The sequence below is a fragment of the Dromaius novaehollandiae genome, chromosome 29, assembly GCF_036370855.1.
Source record: "Dromaius novaehollandiae isolate bDroNov1 chromosome 29, bDroNov1.hap1, whole genome shotgun sequence".
Lineage (NCBI taxonomy): Eukaryota > Metazoa > Chordata > Aves > Casuariiformes > Dromaiidae > Dromaius > Dromaius novaehollandiae.
In genome coordinates, this window is record NC_088126.1 from 1,582,260 (window position 1) to 1,600,291 (window position 18,032).

The 18,032-nt window shown below is 59.0% G+C and overlaps 1 protein-coding gene across 2 annotated transcripts; it reads left to right on the top strand.

The window, feature by feature from the left end:
* The first annotated feature begins 375 nt into the window (after positions 1-375).
* Positions 376-9,096, top strand: RHBG (Rh family B glycoprotein). 2 transcript variants are annotated; one of them, XM_026112828.2, is made up of 10 exons: positions 376-876; positions 2,341-2,527; positions 2,717-2,867; positions 3,003-3,150; positions 3,351-3,517; positions 3,792-3,929; positions 4,171-4,304; positions 4,573-4,694; positions 5,259-5,332; positions 5,537-6,109. In XM_026112828.2, the coding sequence occupies exons 1-10, from the start codon at positions 516-518 to the stop codon at positions 5,600-5,602; spliced, it is 1,548 nt and encodes a 515-aa protein (XP_025968613.2). In that variant the 5' UTR covers positions 376-515; the 3' UTR covers positions 5,603-6,109. The 2 variants fall into 2 exon arrangements, with proteins under 2 accessions (XP_025968613.2, XP_025968614.2); XM_026112829.2 differs by lacking the exon at positions 5,537-6,109 and adding an exon at positions 8,383-9,096 and having other exon boundaries at positions 516-876.
* Positions 9,097-18,032: the final 8,936 nt, after the last annotated feature.

Here is an 18,032-nt window from a genome sequence, read left to right on the forward strand (position 1 = left end):
ATTTTTTCCCTGCTGATCAGGGGGTTCAAGCCCTGCTTTCAAAGCGCAGACCAAAACCTGGTGCTGTGAGAGCTCAGCAGCTCTGCAATGAGTAAACCCGACACTTCCTCTCAGCACAGCCCTCTCATCTGCCTAACCTGCGGTCCACCCCGATCTGCCGTGTTTCTCCCTTGCTGAACCTCCAGGCAGTAATTACCACTGCACGGAGAACATCACAGGGTCTCCCCGGCTGCAAGTGCCCCCTGCACCCCCAAATCCCACCCCAGCCAGGGGACTGCTCCCTCTTGCACCCAGCTGAACTAGCCGCAAATACAGCGGTGCCAAGCAGCTGATTTAATCCAGACTGCTTTCCCATGCCCTGTTCCACCTAAGCTAGCAAAACTGGATCCAGCTGCAAACGCCTCCCCAGGGCAGCCCAGGCTCGGATTTCCGAGGCCGAGTCCAGCTCCCAGCAGCATCGCCCGGCTCCGGCCCGGAGCAGGCTCTTCCGGCAGCGGCAGCGTGCGGAAGCGCCCATGCGTCCGGCGTGGGAAGCGCTGGGGCAAGGGCGGGCTGCGGGCAGGAACTCGCAGGCGGAGTTTGTGCTGGCCGCAGGCGCCTCTCAGCTCCAGGGAAGGCACGTCTCGGGGTCCCCGCCGCTCCGGGGACCGCCCTGGGGCTCGGCCTCTCCTCGGCCGTGCGGCGACATGTCCGCGCACACCGCGTCCTCGAGGCTCAAGGTCTCCGGGATGTGCTTCTTCCTCCAAATCCTCACCATCCTCCTCTTCGCCGTCTTTGTCCGGTACAGCCCAGACACCGGCTCAGGGCTCTGCTCACCGCAGATCAACTGCAGCAGCGAGAGAAGCCCCAGCTCCCACTCGAGGTTTCGCCACCCACGTGAGTACCCCCGTCCCGGACGGGCGCTGCCTCTGCCGGCTCCGAGTCAGACTTCACGTTAATAAAAAGCAGGAGGAACAGGGGACTCCAGGCCGCAGGGTCGGGTGCTGGTGCATCCCACTGAGGAGCGGGTGCCATGCGTGCTGCCAGGAAGGGCCACCCGTACCCTGGACAAACCCACGCCTGGAGCAGGGACCTCCAGGGTCCAGAATAATCACTGGACACTGTGATTGACCCGGGATGTCCTCGCATCCCCGGCTGGAAAGCCCGGCAGCTGCTCCTGGCACTTGAATCTGCAGGATTTCCCACAGACCTGCTGGGTTTTTGCACCAGTGGAGATTTGCACCGTTCCCATTTTCATGGGGCTTCTGATGACGGCAGCACCCAGCACAGGGCTGGGGGGATCCGCGCTGCCGGGACCAGCCTCTTTCACAGGGGCATCGCTGCAAAACACACCCTGGCCTGTTTTCGGGGGACGGACCCCGACTTTTCCACCAGCCGTCACAGGAGACCGAACACCCCTCCCCAGCCAGATGCCCGCCCAGGCAGCAAGGGCGATGCGAGGCAGGTGGTTCAAAGTGAGCCCGGATTTGCCGTCTGCCGCTCCGGAGAGCCTGTGCTGGCAGAGGGGAGCCCGGCAGCGAGCAGGCCGGTTCTCCCGGTTTCGCTGCCCAGTAACCCCACCCTGAGCAGGCGGTGACTCACGGGGACACCAGCTCCTCCCCGGAGGACTTCCCCGACGCACGGAGCAGTGCCTGGGCACAGCTCACCAGCCCGCAGGTCTCCACGCAGCCAAAGGACAGTGAGCCCAAGCGAGACTCGAGTCCCCCCTCCGCAGGTCGTTGCCAGACAGCACCAGTCTGGGGTGATGACCCAGGCTGTTATTTGTGCTTCACACTCTCTCATCCCGCTAAACAGGGCCTGACGCTTTCGGGCCTGCTGGGGAATAGAGGGGTCCTTGGGCACGAGGGAGACAGGGCAGCTGGCATCTCAGATGCACCTTTGCACCGATGTCACCAACGCAGACCGCTCTGCACCAGAGAGATTTTGGGGCTGAAAGAGGAACTGAATCCTCGTGCATTTAGGCTGCGCCATGCAGACACTTCCAGGGCAAGGCATGCGCATGGGGTGGCCGGGATGGGCTGAGCCTGCAACTACCGCAACTGCTCGTGCCCTCCTCTAGAATCACCAAGGAAGGTGACGCAGGGCCAGATCCACCACGGATGTAGAGACACGCCAGTGGAGCAAGGCTGCTTCACGTTGGCTGAAGCCTCCAGCTCCCCCAAACCTGTCTGAACCCCTTCAGAGCATGAGGCATCAGAGCCTGCTCGGGGGGACAGGCGGGCAAGGCCCTTCTGCCTGGTGACGCTCGCTGCTGTCCGCGGAGCGGGGCTGGCGGACGGGAATGAGCATCTGCCCTCGGTACCCCCAGCCCCACCTTTCTGTCTCTCCCTCCTCCGGCAGGTTTCCGGGACGTCCACCTCCAAACTCTCGTAGGCTTCGGCTTCCTGCTGGCCTTCCTCAGCCGGTACGGCGCGGGGAGCGTGGCCATCAACCTCCTCGTGGCAGCGTTTGCCATCCAGTGGGCCATACTGATCCAGGGGTTTTTCTACTCCTTCCTGAACGGCAAGATTTACATGGGAGGGCAGAGGTAAGGGAGGAGAGACCTTCTGCTGCTTGGCCCCACCAGCCCAAGGTCTGGCCCTTGCACACTGGTTCCCCCTCTGTGAAAGCTCACAGCTCTGATTTGGAAGGGGATTATGAGGACAAATATGACCAAGCTTCTCGTGCTGGCCCTCTGGCAGCACGGGGTCCCACCCCACGCCTCGCTCCTTCCTAGCATGGTCAGCGCCGACTTCTGCGCAGGAGCCACCCTGGTCTCGGTTGGAGCTGTTCTGGGCAGGGTAAACCCCCTCCAGATGCTGCTGATGACCCTGCTGGAAGTCATCCTTTTCACTGTCAACGAATACCTCCTGCTCAGCCTCATGGGGGTAAGCCACCGATCTCAGGCCCACCCGAAAGGAGGTGACCACGGGTCTCTATTTAGCCTTTTGATATCAAGACCTGCCTTGACTGTAGAGGCAGCGCTTTCCCTCTTCCAGCACGGTGTTTTCTGTACTCACCAGGTAAGCGACAGCGGGGGCTCCTTGACCGTCCACACCTTTGGTGCTTATTTTGGCTTGATGGTTTCGCGGATGTTGTACCAGCCCCATTTGGACAAGAGCAAGCAGCAGCAGGACACGAGGCACAATCCAGATGTCTTTGCTGCAGTTGGTATGGACCTCAAATCCTACAAAACCAGAATCATAGAAAGCAGTGGAAGAAAAAGTTTTCCCAAATACCCAACCTGAACTTTCCACCTTGCAATCCGTGGCCACTGTCCTTCTTCCATCGCTTGGCACAAGTAGGAAAAGTTTCTTTCCCTTGAGGGAACGATCCCAGCTCCAAAACCTGCCTGTTCCCCTTCCCCTCAGGAACCATCTTCCTCTGGATCTTCTGGCCCAGTTTCGCCTCGGCCACCACAGTCCCTACCGATGCCGAGCCCTGGGCAGTGCTGAACACCTACCTTGCGCTGGCAGCAAGCACCCTGGCCACCTTCGTCATCTCCCCGCTCCTCCACGAGGAAGGCACGCTGCGGATGGTAGGTCCTCTCCTCCACGGGACACGACCCTCGTCCTACACACTGCCCAAAGCCTGTCCTGTAGGGACTGCGAGCATATATACATTAGGGAGGACAAGGGGATGGGAAGGGCATGTCTTGTAGGGGGATTACATGAGGAAACATCCTGCCCATAGGGGTTTTTAGGTCTCTTGAGAGCCAGTCTGGTCCCTGATAAGCCCAAATCCCCCCACAGCCCTCGCTGATGTTCTCCACGAGGGTAATTCCCCCGATGACCCTGTCCTCTCTCCCTCAGAGCCAGGTTCAGGATGCCGCTGTGGCCGGCGTGGCCGTGATGGGCATGGCTGGGGAGATGCTGCTCGCTCCGTTCGGGGCCCTCATCGCGGGCTTCCTGGCCGGCCTGATCTCCCCGCTCGGCTTCAGGTTCCTCACGGTGAGTCGCCTCGTGACCGTCGAGGACTCCGGTCCTGGGTCAGATGAACCCCCTGAGCCTTCGAGCTGGGGAGAGGCCGCGTTTCCGCCCCACTCGCTCTGCTGCCAAGGAGAACCGGGGCCTTGCAACCGGCCGTAGCCAGAGGGCAATTTCTGCTCCCAGCCCCGCAAACCCGAGCCACAGCCCGGCCTCGCCGCGAGCCGCCTCCCCGAGCCCTGGCTCTTCTCTGCGCTCTCCCCAGCCCGTCCTGCGCTCCAGGCTGAACGTCCAGGACACGTGTGGAGTCCACAACGTCCACGGCATGCCAGGGATCCTGGGCACCTTGCTGGGGACGCTGCTCACAGCGCTGGCAACCGCCGATGCTTACGGCAACAGGTGAGAAGAGCCAGTGTCGGCATTGCCCAGTGGCCCCGTGCACCCAGCTGGGGAGACCTGGGGCGAGCTGGACCCACCAGTGCCCCACCAGCCTCACAAGGACCCGCTCTGGGGACCTCTGCAGTGGGGGATGCTCCATGCACCCACTCTGGGGACCTCTGCAACGGGGGATGCTCCATGCAACCCCTGCTATGGGACCCCACCTGTAGCAGGGCACCTCATAGATATAAGCAGAGATCTACAAGCGCGTCCCTGCTCTGCCTTGCAGGATGGAGCTCATCTTCCCCCACGTAGCTGACGGCAGCAGGACAGCCAGCTACCAGGCGGTCTGGCAGCTCTGCGCGCTGCCCGTCACCCTGCTGCTCGTGCTGCTCGGAGGAAGCATCGCGGGTGAGTTTTACCTCTGGCGGGCGTGGGATGGGGTGGAGGCAGGAGCGGAGCAGTGGAAAAGGTCCAAGGAGGAGACGGCAGCCGTGCTTTGCAGTCGGAAACTCAAACGCACACGTATCTGTGAGCAAACAGCAGCAATTAGCGTCGCTGCAGCTCCTCGAGTGGGGGAATTAATGATGGTCCCGCACGCGGAGCCGGGAACAGACTGAAAGTGCAGTTTCCTCACCGCAATCACAACCTAGAGCCGCGACCCGGTGCCGTCCCACGCGGCCCAGCAGCCTCGGCCGCGGGCAGCACCCCGGGGTGCACGGTGCTGCACGAACGCGGAGCCCGCCGCATGCCGGATCCATCCCCGTGGGAACGGCCCAGGAAGGGGCCCGGGCTCCCCGCGAGCCGTCCGCGCCCGGGCGGCCGCTAGATGTCAGGGAAAGCCCGGCCGTGAGAGCCCGGGGCCGCGGACCCTCTCCCACCGCAGGGGCCGCAGCCCGGCACCCAGCCCCGCGCGCTGGCAGCACCCGCGATTTCAGCTGCCACACGCCCTTACCTGGCTTTTGGCGTTCCCAGGGGCCATCCTGAAAATAAAGAGGCTGGGGTCTCCTGCGGACACGCAGCACCTGGAAAACAAGACCTTCCGGGAGGTAAAGCTGTGATTTTACTGCTAAAACACCTTGTGCTGCAGCCACCCTCCCTCCTCCCCAGCAGCATTTCGGCTCCAGGGAGGGCGAGGTGGGGGGGGGAACAGCTTCATTAAAGCCCCCCCAGGTCCCACTAGGACAGACCCCTCTGTTCCCCTCACCGGGGCCCTGATTTGCCCCAGGATTCACATCTCTGCTTGGGTGCAGGTGTCCGGGGAGCGGAGCAAGCAATGGGCGAGCAGAGACAAGCTGGGCACCAGCACCTCGGTCTAGCAGCACCCACCCTCCGGCGAGGTCCCGCTCAGCCCTCCCGCCGGCACCGGGGAGCTTTCGGCACCCCAAACTCCCCAGCTGCCCTCTCCGGAGACAACCAGGCTCATCCCCACACGGGATTCGGCCCCAGTCCCAAAAATTCATGGGAAAGTCGGGTGCCCACAGGCCTTTCTGGGACCAGTGGGCAATGAAGAGATGCTACAGTGGCGCGGGCACTCGCTGCGGGGATGGGGATGACCCAGCTCATTCCCAAGGAACCTCAGGGCTTCGGGAGCAGGACATGGAGCCAGACCTTGCTCAGCTTCGGGGCAGCCATGGCACTGCCCGTCCCTGCTCTGCACCTCCGTTTCCCCACGCGCTGCTTGCTGAGACCTGGGAAGGGGTTTCTTTCCTTCAGGGTTGCTCTATCAGGGAAGGGATAGCACAGGCACCCCTAAAAAAAGCAGCGGAGAACTTTCTATGGACACTTTTGAACAGAAAAAAATAAAGAAATGAACTCTTTTGTAATTTCAGGATTTGCCAGTGAATTTATACGTAAGCTGCCTGACTTTGCTGGCTTATTTTCTTCAGGTTTCTTTTGGAAAAAAGGGACAAAAGCCCCCAGGAGCCCCCCATCCTAAACAACAGCTCTCTGCTACCCCCATGGCCCCAATGGGGCCATTTATTGAGCTTTTGGCATCGCCGTTATTAAATCCTCCCACCTCCGGGATGATTTTTCCCCGAGCTTTGGCCACCAGAGGGTGCGACAGCACAGAGCAGCCTGCGCCTGGCAAGCGGCCGCGGTGACACCGGTGTCCCCAGGACCGGGATGGCACCTGCCTTCTCCTTGCCTGCCCAGCCCGGCTAGACGGGGTCCCCGTGGCCCTGCCCGGCATCTGCCCCAGCATCCCTGCCGGCATCCCTCCGCGCCCGGGAAGCAGCCCCCGACACTCGCTCAGGCCGGGGATTGATTTCGGGTTGACCAAAGTACTTGATTTAAGAGCCTGATTTAAAAATGAAGTTAGGAAAAATGCGGAGTCCAAAGTGTCGCTTCACAGCAGAAGGTCAAACCTTTTCACTCCGCGCTGCGCGTGTTGAGCTCGCCACCGCCGCTTCGCCAGGGTTTCGGGGCTTAGCCACAAACACACTAAACACCTGCAAAAACCAGCCATTTGCTCAAGGCTTTGGTGCCACTGAGTTCCCAAGAAGCACCCAGAAATGGGCACACGCAGCCCCACTCCTGCCATGAGCTTGGGGGCAGGTTTCTCCCATCCCCGCTCTGTGCCTCAGTTTCCCCACCTGCCTCACGAGACACTGGGAGCCCATGGTGAGCTCGGACCCGGCCCAGCTCCGGTCAGCTGCAAAATCCGTTATGGAAAGCTGGAGCAGCAAAACCCTTTGCCAAGCGCCTGGCCTGACCCTGAGCAGGGCCGAGCACCGCGGGAGCTCGCAGGCAGCAGCACAACTCGTGTCACCCCACGGAGATGCAAGGAGCATGGATCCTGAACTCAGGACACCGCTGCCCAGGTGGAGAGAGGGAGGTTTAGCTGTGATCAGGGGACATGGGGGCTGTAACGAACCTGGGCTCGTTAGGGAGCATCTCCTGCAGCTGCAGAACTGCAACCCGCAGGGTGCTTTCCCCAGTGTGCGAGCGAGTTTGCTGCTCTGGGACACCCGAGAGCAGCAGGAGCGGGGAGCCCCAGGCCGATCCCAGCAGCACCCACGCAGCTCGAGGATGCTGCAAAGCCTCCAGCCCCGCGTCTTTACACTCAGTTCCCAGCCCTTTCCCAGGCAGCCCCTCTTCCCAATCTCCTCGCCGCACATCTCAGAAGCAGCCTACTGCGACAGGAAGAAAAGCCCCTCCAGCGAGCTCATTGCAAGACCCCGGGCGCACGGGGCCAGGGCAAGACGTCCCTCCCTCCTCCCCTCCGAAAGGCCGCGAGGTTTTGTAATCGGCTTAGGAGAAGCCCAGCGCCCTCGCGGCCGGCCCGGCCCCTTTACCAAGCTCTCGCCGGAGCCTGTTTAAGCGCGGCAGTGAGCTGCGGGGCCCTCGCCGTGCACCGGCGCGGGGAGGTCGCGAAGGCGAGAGCCTGAAAGGTTTAGGCAGCGGACAAATTGCTTCTCTGTAGGGGCCGTTTTCTTTCCGAGCTGAACATAATGACAGCAGTTTGGCGAGCAGATGGCGCGGCTAAGCAGATAATCCCGGCGGCCCCGCTGCCTCGGGGAGAGGCGGCAGCACCGGTCCCGGGACAGGCGGGTCGCGGCAGCCGCTGCTCCTTCACCATCGGGGCAGCAGTGAGGGCTCGAGGCATCCCGCCGGCACCCGTTTTGCTCCCAGGCGCAGGGCTGGTCTGGGTTAGGACCTTGCACGCCTCAGTTTCCCAAAACCCCCAGGCACGGCGGCTGGATGGGCGGCTTGCTCATCTCATCGCCCCTTTTCCTGCACAGAGGAAAAAGGAAGGCCAGAAAAGCTCGTTACACTCTCCTTTTCCTTCTCAAGAGGCAAAGGCAGCCCCCAAAGCGCTCTGTTGCCTTGCTCAGTTTAGGTGCACCATGCATGTGTCATGCTCGGGGAGGCAACGTCGGGACCCACCTGCTTCCAAATGCCCCATTTTTGCAGATGCCACATGCTAAAAATGATGCTCTCAGGCCTCCTCTTCCCGAAGGAGGGTTTATCTAAACGCAACTGCAGGAGAACCCCAGAGCCCTGCCTAAACCTCCTCTCGGTGCTGGAGCAGGTCAAGCAGCTGCTCGAAGGGGGGGTTTTCAACGGAAAATAATAAAATTTTTATCTTTTACAGCTGGGGAAAGCAAGGCACACCAAGATGCACCCAAATATCCACTGGAATTAGAGCAGGGCACAGAGCCCTACATCTGCCTCCCTGCCCCGAGGCACAGCTGACACCATGCAGCAGAGAGCCAGCTAATCATCTTTCCCACCTTCGTTAGGGTGTGAATCGTTATCCTAACAACACCTGTAAAGCTCCGCACCAGACGAGGGGGGCACGCGCCTAACGATGGGCACCATATGGGCGAGGGGCAGCGCGGGACCAGGGCAGCCCCGCACCGAACAAAGAGCCCAGCAGCGCTGGTGCAAGAGGAGCAGTCGCTGCTCCTGCTATTAAACCCCTCAGTTCTCCCTTACACCAAGGTCTGCCCACGCTGGAGGCATCTCGCTGCTGCTTTGGAGCCCGTAAGCATCTCCAGCCATCTCCTTCCCTGACCCCAAATTTTGGGGAGCAGAGCTCAGCACCTTGGCCAAACCACCCATCGGTTTTGGCCTGCTGCAATTGCAAAGCTGTTTCCAGCCCCCTCCAGTAATTGCAAGCAGCATAATGAGCTGCTGGGCACCGCTTTAGTAATTAAAGTTGTTGGCATTGGGGCCAGGCGGGTGGCTTTGTTGCTGTCAGCACCCATTTCGGGGACAACAGGCACTGCGGGCCGGGCAGCATCTCAAAGGGAAGCGCTTCCCTCCCGCCGAACAATCAGCTCCTTCTTCACCGGCTTGAAAAAAAATAATAAAATTTAAAAAGGGGGAAAAAAGGCCCCAGTAAAACCGCGAGTCAAGTTTATTTACAAAGTGAACATGAAGTGAAGGGCTGGGAACAAAGGTGTTACGTAAGGGACAGGCACTAAGGGGCTCTTCACCCACCCTAATTGCCACTTGCTCCTCGATACCCGTTTGTCACGCAGCTGAGCCAGCGCCGCAGGTTCAAGCACCGCTCAACACAATTAGCACATGGAAGCGGCGGTGCTGCCGTCCTGCCACCTGAAACCTCGCCGGGAGCCTCGGGATCGCCCCTGGGACCGTTTGGGGGAGAGGAAACACCTCTGCTGCCCAAATCCCGCGGCGCAGGGCAGCATTGCCGCGGTGCAAAGCGCAGGGAGTGCACCGTCACCGAGAGCACATCCAGTCTCAACGCGAAGCTCCCCGCAGCCGGCGAACGCTGCGTCACCCAGGGGCTCATCCCACACTGCCCTCACCTCGCTCCTGCAGCGTGTTTGGTTTCTCATTGGAAACCCGCTGGCTTTAAACTCCAGCACGTTAATTCTGACACTGGCTGCCTGTGCAAGGCTGAAGAGCCCTTAGCTCCAGGCCTTGCACCACCAGCGCTGGTCCCTTCCGGCACAAAAGCCGAGCCCAGGCTTCCCAAACCCCGCACAAGAGCAGGGCCTCCCGGGTCACCTCTGCCAAAGAGCCCGAGGCAGGAAGGAGCCCAAGTAAAAGCAGGAGCCGGTTTCACTTGAGTCTGTGACCTCGGCGCGTTGGCAGTTCTCACCCCAAAACAGCGCCGTGGGGGCAAACAGTGCCGAGCCGACCTGGGAGAGCTGGCACAATTCTTCCGGAGAAGGAAAACACTCCCGAGCCCGGGATAAACCGTGCTCGAGCACCGATGCTCAGCAGCTAGCAAACACAGGGCTGCCTCGCTGCAAGAGTGACGGCTAAGGGCTGAGGGAGAAGGAGACGGGGAGGGGATGAATGAATTTGGTGCTTGCAACAACAATTGCAAGTGCTCCAGGTGGAAGCACATCTAACACTGAACAGCAGGGACAAGGACAAAAAAAGGGGGAAAAAAATTGCTGTGAGCTTGTGCTTTGCTCTGCTGCTACAGCAGACACGGGGCTGAGCGGAGGGACATCCCTCCTGCCACGTCCCCAGTGCCACGGTGGCCCTTCCCAGCCGGCATTCCCAGCACTGCTCCGTGCAGCACCTAGTGCCAGAGGCAGGGCTGGTCCTGCACCACCGGCTCTGCCATCCCTTATCCCGCTCCTTTCTTTCCATCCCCAAATCACCCCCGCAAGCTCTGCCCTCCCGCCTCCCTTCTTCACCAGCATCGGGAGCTCCTCTGCAGCTGAACAGGAGAGGGAGGAAGAGGAGGAGAACGCGCCCGCGGGAGCCCAGAGGTCAATTTTATTGACAAGCCGCCTCTCGAAGGGGCGCAGGGAACAATGCGGCCCCGGCACCGGGTCAAGCGGGGCCGTGCCGAGCGGGGGGCCGGCAGCCCGGGACAGCCCTCCGGGCGAGCAGCCCCTGCCCCGCTGTTTGCGTAACCCCTGACCCTGCCTTTGGGGCTCTAATTGCAATCCCGGCTCGGTGACAAATTGGCATGACCGGCGGGCCGGAGGGCGGACGCCGAGCCGATGCACCAGGAAACCCGCTCCCTGCTCCAGCAGGGCAGCAAGGACCAGGTTAAAAACCCACAGCCAGGGCTGACCTGAAAACAGGTTAAATGACCCCAGTTTAGGGGTGGTGCCCAGCAGCCTGAATCAGCAGCAAAGGTGCTGGAGATTTGGTGATGATTTTTCCAGCCTCACCACAACAGGGGCTGGATACGGACTGAACCGCAACACCTGGATCTGCATCCAGCAGGCTCCAACACGCATCCACCCTGCGCAGCCCTCCCGAGCATCCCGCAAGCCCGGCTCGCTGGGGTTTCCTCGGACCGGGATGCTCTGGCGCGTCCCCAGCTGCGGGACCCCGTAGCCCTGGGCAGCGGCATTTCCCATCGCACCCCCGGGTGCAAATGGGGACCGCGCTGTGCCGCGAGGGAAGGGCCACGGCCCTTCGCCCATCTTTTGTGCTCAAGCAGAAGCTGCTTTTTGGAGCCAAAGTTAGAAACAAGCTTCTGGAAAACGCAGGGCTAAAGCCCCAACGGGGGTCCCACAGCTGCAGACAGGGGATCGGGAACACAACATCGAGCCAAATAGGGCTGAAATCATCCCGTTTCCAAAGTTTCCAGGAGCAGGGTGGGAAGTGACTGACATGCCCACTTGTGATCACAGAAACCTCATTTTCTACAGGAACCAGACTAAAAACCAAAGAGAAAGAGCCCCAAACCAGCCACCCCGAACTCCCCATCCCTTTTGCTGAGCATTACGAGTGTCGCAGCCGCCCCAGGCGCTAAGTGATGCAGAGCTGCAGGACATGAAGGTACTACCGTACCCGAGATAGACGTCAAGGTGGATGTTACTGCCAGCTAAAGGGACTCTGGAGCTGCAGCACAATCCTCTAAAGCCCTCATATTTTGTCTTAGCTTCTTCTGCAGTCCCAGAAGGCCATAAGCATCAGACACTGAGAATAGACTGCAGACTTTCCCTGCCTATAGGTAGATATTTAATATTTTGTGTTGACTACATCACCTAAGATAAATCCCAGCCACTCCGTAAAGGGCAGAGCCGAGGTGGGGCTGCTGCACATCCGACACCAAATCACCTTAAAAACAGGGCAGCCCCACTTTGAGGTTAAATCCCCAAACATCCCCACCGGTTCCTGCTTTCTGCGCCATGCCTCATTCCCAAATCCTTCACAGACATCTTTGCATATCCTAAAATACTTTTAACTGCAGGTTCCATGTCTGTCATCTGTCACTGCTTAATACATTTCACTGCTATCATTACTACTACTATTAAACACACATCCATCCAATTCATAAGCCAGACGCCCTGAGGAGGAGGACAGGGCTGGTCCGAAGCAGGGCTCATTCTCGGGAAGCGCGGCCGCCGGAGAGGACACGGCCTGCGGGAGCAGCCCCTCAGCCCCTGCGCTCACAGGGCTCGGATCAACTCGCGAGAACCGGATCACTGGGCTGGGAGAGGGAGAAACCCCGGCACAAGGTGGGATGCAGCTTGTCCTGAATGACGCTGATAAACCAGGGCAACTGCATCATCCAGGGCTGGATGCATTTGCCCTGCTGCTGCTCCGGGCAGCTTCAGTCTGCCGGGCTTCAAGGGAGAGCAAACAGGCTGCAAGAGACTGAACTTTGCTTTGCTTAACCCCCCCCTTCCCTCCTCTCTCTCTCTGCAAATAAACCTGGGATTATTCCCCCCATTTCTCTGCCTCATGGGGCAACTGGGTCCTCACGCTCTGCTGGCCATTACCTAGCCACCCTCCCCGCTACCCCGCGGGCCGCTATTTCCCCCAAACCCCTTTGGTTTCCACCAGTTGAGGTTCTTAGAGGTTTCTCACATGAAACCCTTTGAGGTTATTTCATGCAAGGCTTGAAAAGGCTCCTGCTTCCTCTGGGGGGCATTATCATGATAACGGGTTTTAATTCAGCGCAGCTCCAGGCTCCCAGCTGGATCCTCAGCCACGCCAAGTCCCCCGGCACCCTTCGGCTGGCGCGGAGAGGCCAAAGGAGCGCCGGGTCCCAGGAGCACGGGGAACCAGCCCGGCCCCGTTTCCCAGTCTCCATCCTCATATATATTCCCTTTCCGTCGCCTGGCGCCTTTTCTCTGCGCGTCCCCCTTTGGCGAGCGCTGCCCCGCTCCTCCGCGCTCCCACCGGGCGCTTCCCCCCTCCTCGCCGCCCGCCGCTGTCCTCCGCATTCCCCCTTTTCTCTCCGCGCCCTCTATAAACAAAGCGCCTCAGTGTCTGCAGGAAGAAAAGTTGCATTATGCAAATGGGAAAGAGCGAACAGGAGATTTCTCACTCCGAGAACCCCCATTCCGGGCCTGCACCTCGGTTTCCATGGCATGCCCAAAGCCGGCTGGAGGCCGGTTTGCATACGGATGAGAGAGGAGAGGAAATCGGCCCGGGAGCCCATCGCGGACAGAACGCCATTGTTCAGCCCGTCTGATTCGGAGGCTAATGAAACGCCATTAAAAAAGAGGGGGGGAGCCGCTTTCATCCTGGCTTTGGTCAGCCACAGGGAGGGGGGTTAAATATGACGGTGGAAGACGGTCTGCGCGGTGGGGCTGGGGGTGAAGGTACGCTGGCACCGGGGAAGGAAATTCCCAGGATGCACTGCCCCCGAGCCGGAGCGATGCGACGCGGGCAGGAGACGGTGCCGCAAGCAGAGCATCGGATTTGGAGAGGCTGCGACGGAGACAGTGCAACCAGCCCCGCTGGAAGCAGCAGCCTCTGCAGACTGCTTCCGACAGCACCGGGCTCAGGAGGGACTGGAGCCTCCGGAAACACCTGGAGGAGCTGGGATGGAGCAGGAGGCCAGCAGCAAGCGCTGCTATCAGTCCTCAGCCCCGGGCGCCTCTCCTGCCCTCTCGCACCCACCCCGCAGCCCCCCCGGCCGTGCCCCGCTGCCGGAACAGCGCGATGGGCCTTGAAAGGGCTGATTTGCTTTCCCCGGCCCATTGAAACACCGGAGAGCAAAGCCTGTTCCCTCCGGGCGCTCGGAAACCTGGCACCCTTTCCGCTTCGCTCCCCCGTGCCCCTCAGCCCAGAGGCTCCTGCTGAGATTTTGCTGTCAACAGTTTTGTTCCCTTTCTAGCGCGGCGCAGAAGGGACACAAGGACCTTGGAAGTGGCAGCTTCTTTGACACCGCTATTCTCCTTCGACCCCCCTGGCTGAACAAACAGCTCACAAAAATGGAGTTTACTGTATTTCCTCCTCAGGGGGAAAACACTGCATCCTGGCCCTAATTAATTTACCTAATTAACATTATCTTCATTGGGTCTGTATGCAAAAGCCTCTTCTGCACTGGCTGGGACAGAGGAAAAAGAACAAGAATAAAATATACTCAGGCATCTCAGCCCTGACTGTAAAAGGGACATCGGAAAAAGAACTACCCAGCTCCGATGGTTTCAGCCGCCAAAAAAGCAGCTGCAGGGGCATCGCCTCCACCTCATCCTGCTGCTTTGCGGCACGGTGCAGGATGGGGCCACGCAGCAGAGCAAGGTGGGCCTGGGTGCTCCTGCACCGTGGAGGGGTGCTGAGGACGGGGTGCTGGGCACATCCGCAGGGGATTAATTGCTCTGTGCATGGGAAGGGTCTTTGCACCCCGGGACAACGGGACACGCCTGCCAGTGCTCAGCTGGATGAAGCCCGTAGCAGGATGGAGGCTGAGGGAGAGGCACTGAAAAGGGGGGGATCCATAAAGATAACATCTACATAGCAGGGCGAAAACTCACCCCTGGACTGGCTCCTCCACCACAGTTTATCAGCAAGCTCTTTTTAAGCATGTGCCAGTTAATACCCGCCAAGGAGCCTGCCCCGTGTTTAGACCCTGCTTCCCCCTCCAGGCTTGCCCAGGTCCTGGGCAATCGCCGCTCAGCAAGCCACGGGGCCCCGCGAGCGAGCCGCCTTCGCTGCCCTCTCCCAGCAAACCCCTGCTCTGCTATTTTGTGCTTTTCCCTGCCAGATGCCAGCTCTCTTCAGCCTCTTTCTTCTCCCCTCGCTTTGCTTTGCTGCATAGTTCCGGAAATCAGAAACAAAAGGAGAGGAAAGAAAATAGGCTGGATCTGGGGGGGGGAGAAGGGGGAGTTTCCCTTCCGTTAAGCTTTTTGCAGCTCTCCCTGCCTCCCAATATGAGGCACGATGTGGCATCTCACGTGACAAGAGCTGGCGCCCACGTGTGCAGCCACATGACGATGTGCCCGGCTATGCCAGGCTGCGGGATGGAGAGGAAACGGGAAGAGCATTTGGGACCGGTTCTCAGTCCGGTTCCTTCAGGTGAAGGAATCTGAGGATGCAGAGAAGCTGCTCTCCACTCCAGACCCACGGAGCATTCCCAAAATGCACACATTTGGGAAAAGCATTCCCAGGCCATGTGCTTGCAGGCCTTTCTTAGCTTGTGCAGCAAGAGTTGTGCTTCCAGGACAGGAGGCCGTGGACTCAGGTCCCAGTTTTGCTCTCAGGTCCTCTCCAGACCACATACTGGCAGCCAGAAATTCCTAAGGACAGTGAATTACAGTCTGAGCCTGCACATTGCCACCTCTGCATCTTTCCATCCTTTCCCCTGCAACCTACGCAGTTAGCATGGGTTTAGGTGTCCAGATCATCAGAATCACTTGATTTATGATCTTTTTTGTTTTATAAAGGGAAATCTCCCATCCCGAGCTTCATAACTTTTAGCCAAAATGGCCAGCAACCATCCTGCAATTTGTTTTCCTTATCAAAATTTGAGGTGTTCATTTCCATTTGGAAGTGTCTGCTCCGAGGGAGCTGCATTTTCCCCGGCTGCTGATTTACAACAGCAGAGTTTGAATGACAAAGTAAATCCCATCCTTGGAGCACCATCAGGTTTCTCAGAGTTGGGGAAGGGACCTTTGTCCTGCACTTCGAGTGCCCTGACAGACAGGGAGAAAGAGGGAAGGTCTCACCACCGCAGGCATCACCCCCTGCCTTGCGAAGCACAGCTCCAGCCGCAGAAATCGTGCCACCACAGAGCAAAACCTGCCCGAGCTGCAAGACCAGGTCTGGCAGGCTCCAGCCACTAGTAGGAGCCGCAAAGCGCGAGTCTGAGCTGCAACAAGAGTAGAAAAATGGGCCAGGCAGCCGCTCTGCTGGCAAGAGGTGCACGAAGACAGCAACCAAGGCCAACACGACCGCTCAGCAGCACCCAGACCCTCCTCTGCCCCGAGGAGCCCCCAAAGGACTCTGCTGCTCCAGCACCAATTTGCACACACACATCCCAGATTGCTCAAATTGTGCTTTCCTGCTGCAAATCTGTGGCTGCTTTCACCCAGGGCAGGAAGAGCACAGGGTCTGCACTGTTTGGTTCCCAACGCAAGGTCCCATCAGACACGGGGTCTCCAGCCACCTCCCTGGGGATGAGACGCCACGGAGCAGCTCAGCTCTGCAGAGCAGAGGGCTACGAAACGCGAGGACAAACGCCAGCACTGCAACGCAATCTGCCAAAAGCAGGAATTTCTACAGCTCAGCTAAAACCCAAGTCAGGTCTCAGAGGGGAGACCTCAGACATCTTCACCTGCCCGCTGGGCCAGGCAGAGGGGAGGTTCCCGCAGTCAGAAACCTGCCACCAGCTTTGTCCACCCCACTTCCAGCTGCCGCTAGACTTTCAGTAATTCCCATTGACCTCGTTTTCACTTAATTTTGCAAATCATTTTTGGGTTGCTGTTTTTCATTTTACTCTATTTTTAATTTGTTGTTGTTTCCCTCTGAGCTGGAGTTTGTCATTTAATCAACTTAGACCCAGATAGCCTGGAGGGTGTGTGGGGAAGGGGGGTAGGGGGGAGAGAATGAAAACGCTAATGTCACATCACCTCCCTAAAATGAGTTTTAATTGTAATCCTTTAATCCCTCTCAGATGGCCCTCTCTGCACTGATGTTTTTCATAATTATTCCTTGCCATTTTCCCATCGGTCTAAGGAGTGTCTTCAAGAGGGAGGGGGTGGAGAAAAGGCCCTTTTATAAAATAATAATAATGGGCCAAATTAAGACACAAAGAGGGAAATAACAAGGGGGCAAGGGCTGCAGAGACAGAATGGGGATTATTAATGCCTCCCCCCTCAGAAATTTCAGTGATGGTGCTCTCAGCCACCCCAATCAGTGGGCAATTGAGGCTTGTTTGCTCGAGTGGCTGCACCCTCCTACAATGACCCACATTTAGCCAAGTGGCTGCATTGACAAAGTACCAGGTGCGCAGGATTGTAAAACCGCCCCGAGGCAGCCGCTCGCCCACCCGCTCCCCTCAGCCCCGGCCGCCGAGAGGGATCCGCTCATCCGCAGGGGGCCAGCCACCTCCAGGACATCACGGATCGGACACACGGACAACGTGGTCCATGGGGATCTCCCCCTCCTAGCACCGCTGAGCAGTCGGGGCCCTCTCCCACCCTGGAGAGCTTTAGCACAAGAAGCTTTGAAGGGCCATAGCACACTGCCAAAAGCACATGGACTTCAGCTCACCGAGCTCTCCTCACTTTTCCATGCCCAATGACACCAATACACTTGATCTGGTTGTCTCCTCCTCCTGTGCTTTCCCCATACGAACCCCGAGGATCCTGTCCCTCCTGGCAGCACCTTTCCATCTGCACTGCCAGAGGGCCCTGCCTCCCTGCAAAGCTGAACTGGACTGGACTGGCAGGCCCAAGGGAAGGCAAGAGAGCAAAGTGACTTACCACCCACTAAACAAAACACTCACCCAGGACCTCAAAACACAGAGCTCCCCATCCACCATCACCAGCTGTGATTTACTGAGCTCTGAGCAGCCCCAGACTTCACCCAGGACCCCAGGGCACTCGCTGCCGCACATTGCCAGGTGCATTGCAGCAATGTCTCACAGCCCTAGCGCAACCTCTGCACCCACCGTGCTGGTCCTGTACAGTCCCAGCAAGCAAAGCCTGTTGGAGGGAGCACGCAAGTCCCATAAAAGTTCACTGAGCTCTAAAGTCTGGCTTGGAAAACCACCAGGAGCCAAGTGCCCTGTTTAATCTGGCACTGGGGGGTTAATTCACAGGTATTAATTCATGAGAGTTAAGCCTGACCCCACTTTGAAAGGATGCAGGTCCAGCAAGCACAAGCAGGGAACAGAGCTGCCAGGACAGTCTGGTTCCCGAGCACAGGCTGCAGATCTGGCATTAACTCCAGGGATGCTCTGGCCAAGCAGCCCAAGCACCCCAAGCAGAGCATTTACAGACCACTGCACTTGGACTTAATCTAGAAAACCTCTTGTACAGGCCTGACGGGGGTTAATCCACCCCTAACATCTTTCACCATCACTCCCCCTCCCCAGCCATAAAGCTCACTGATCATCAC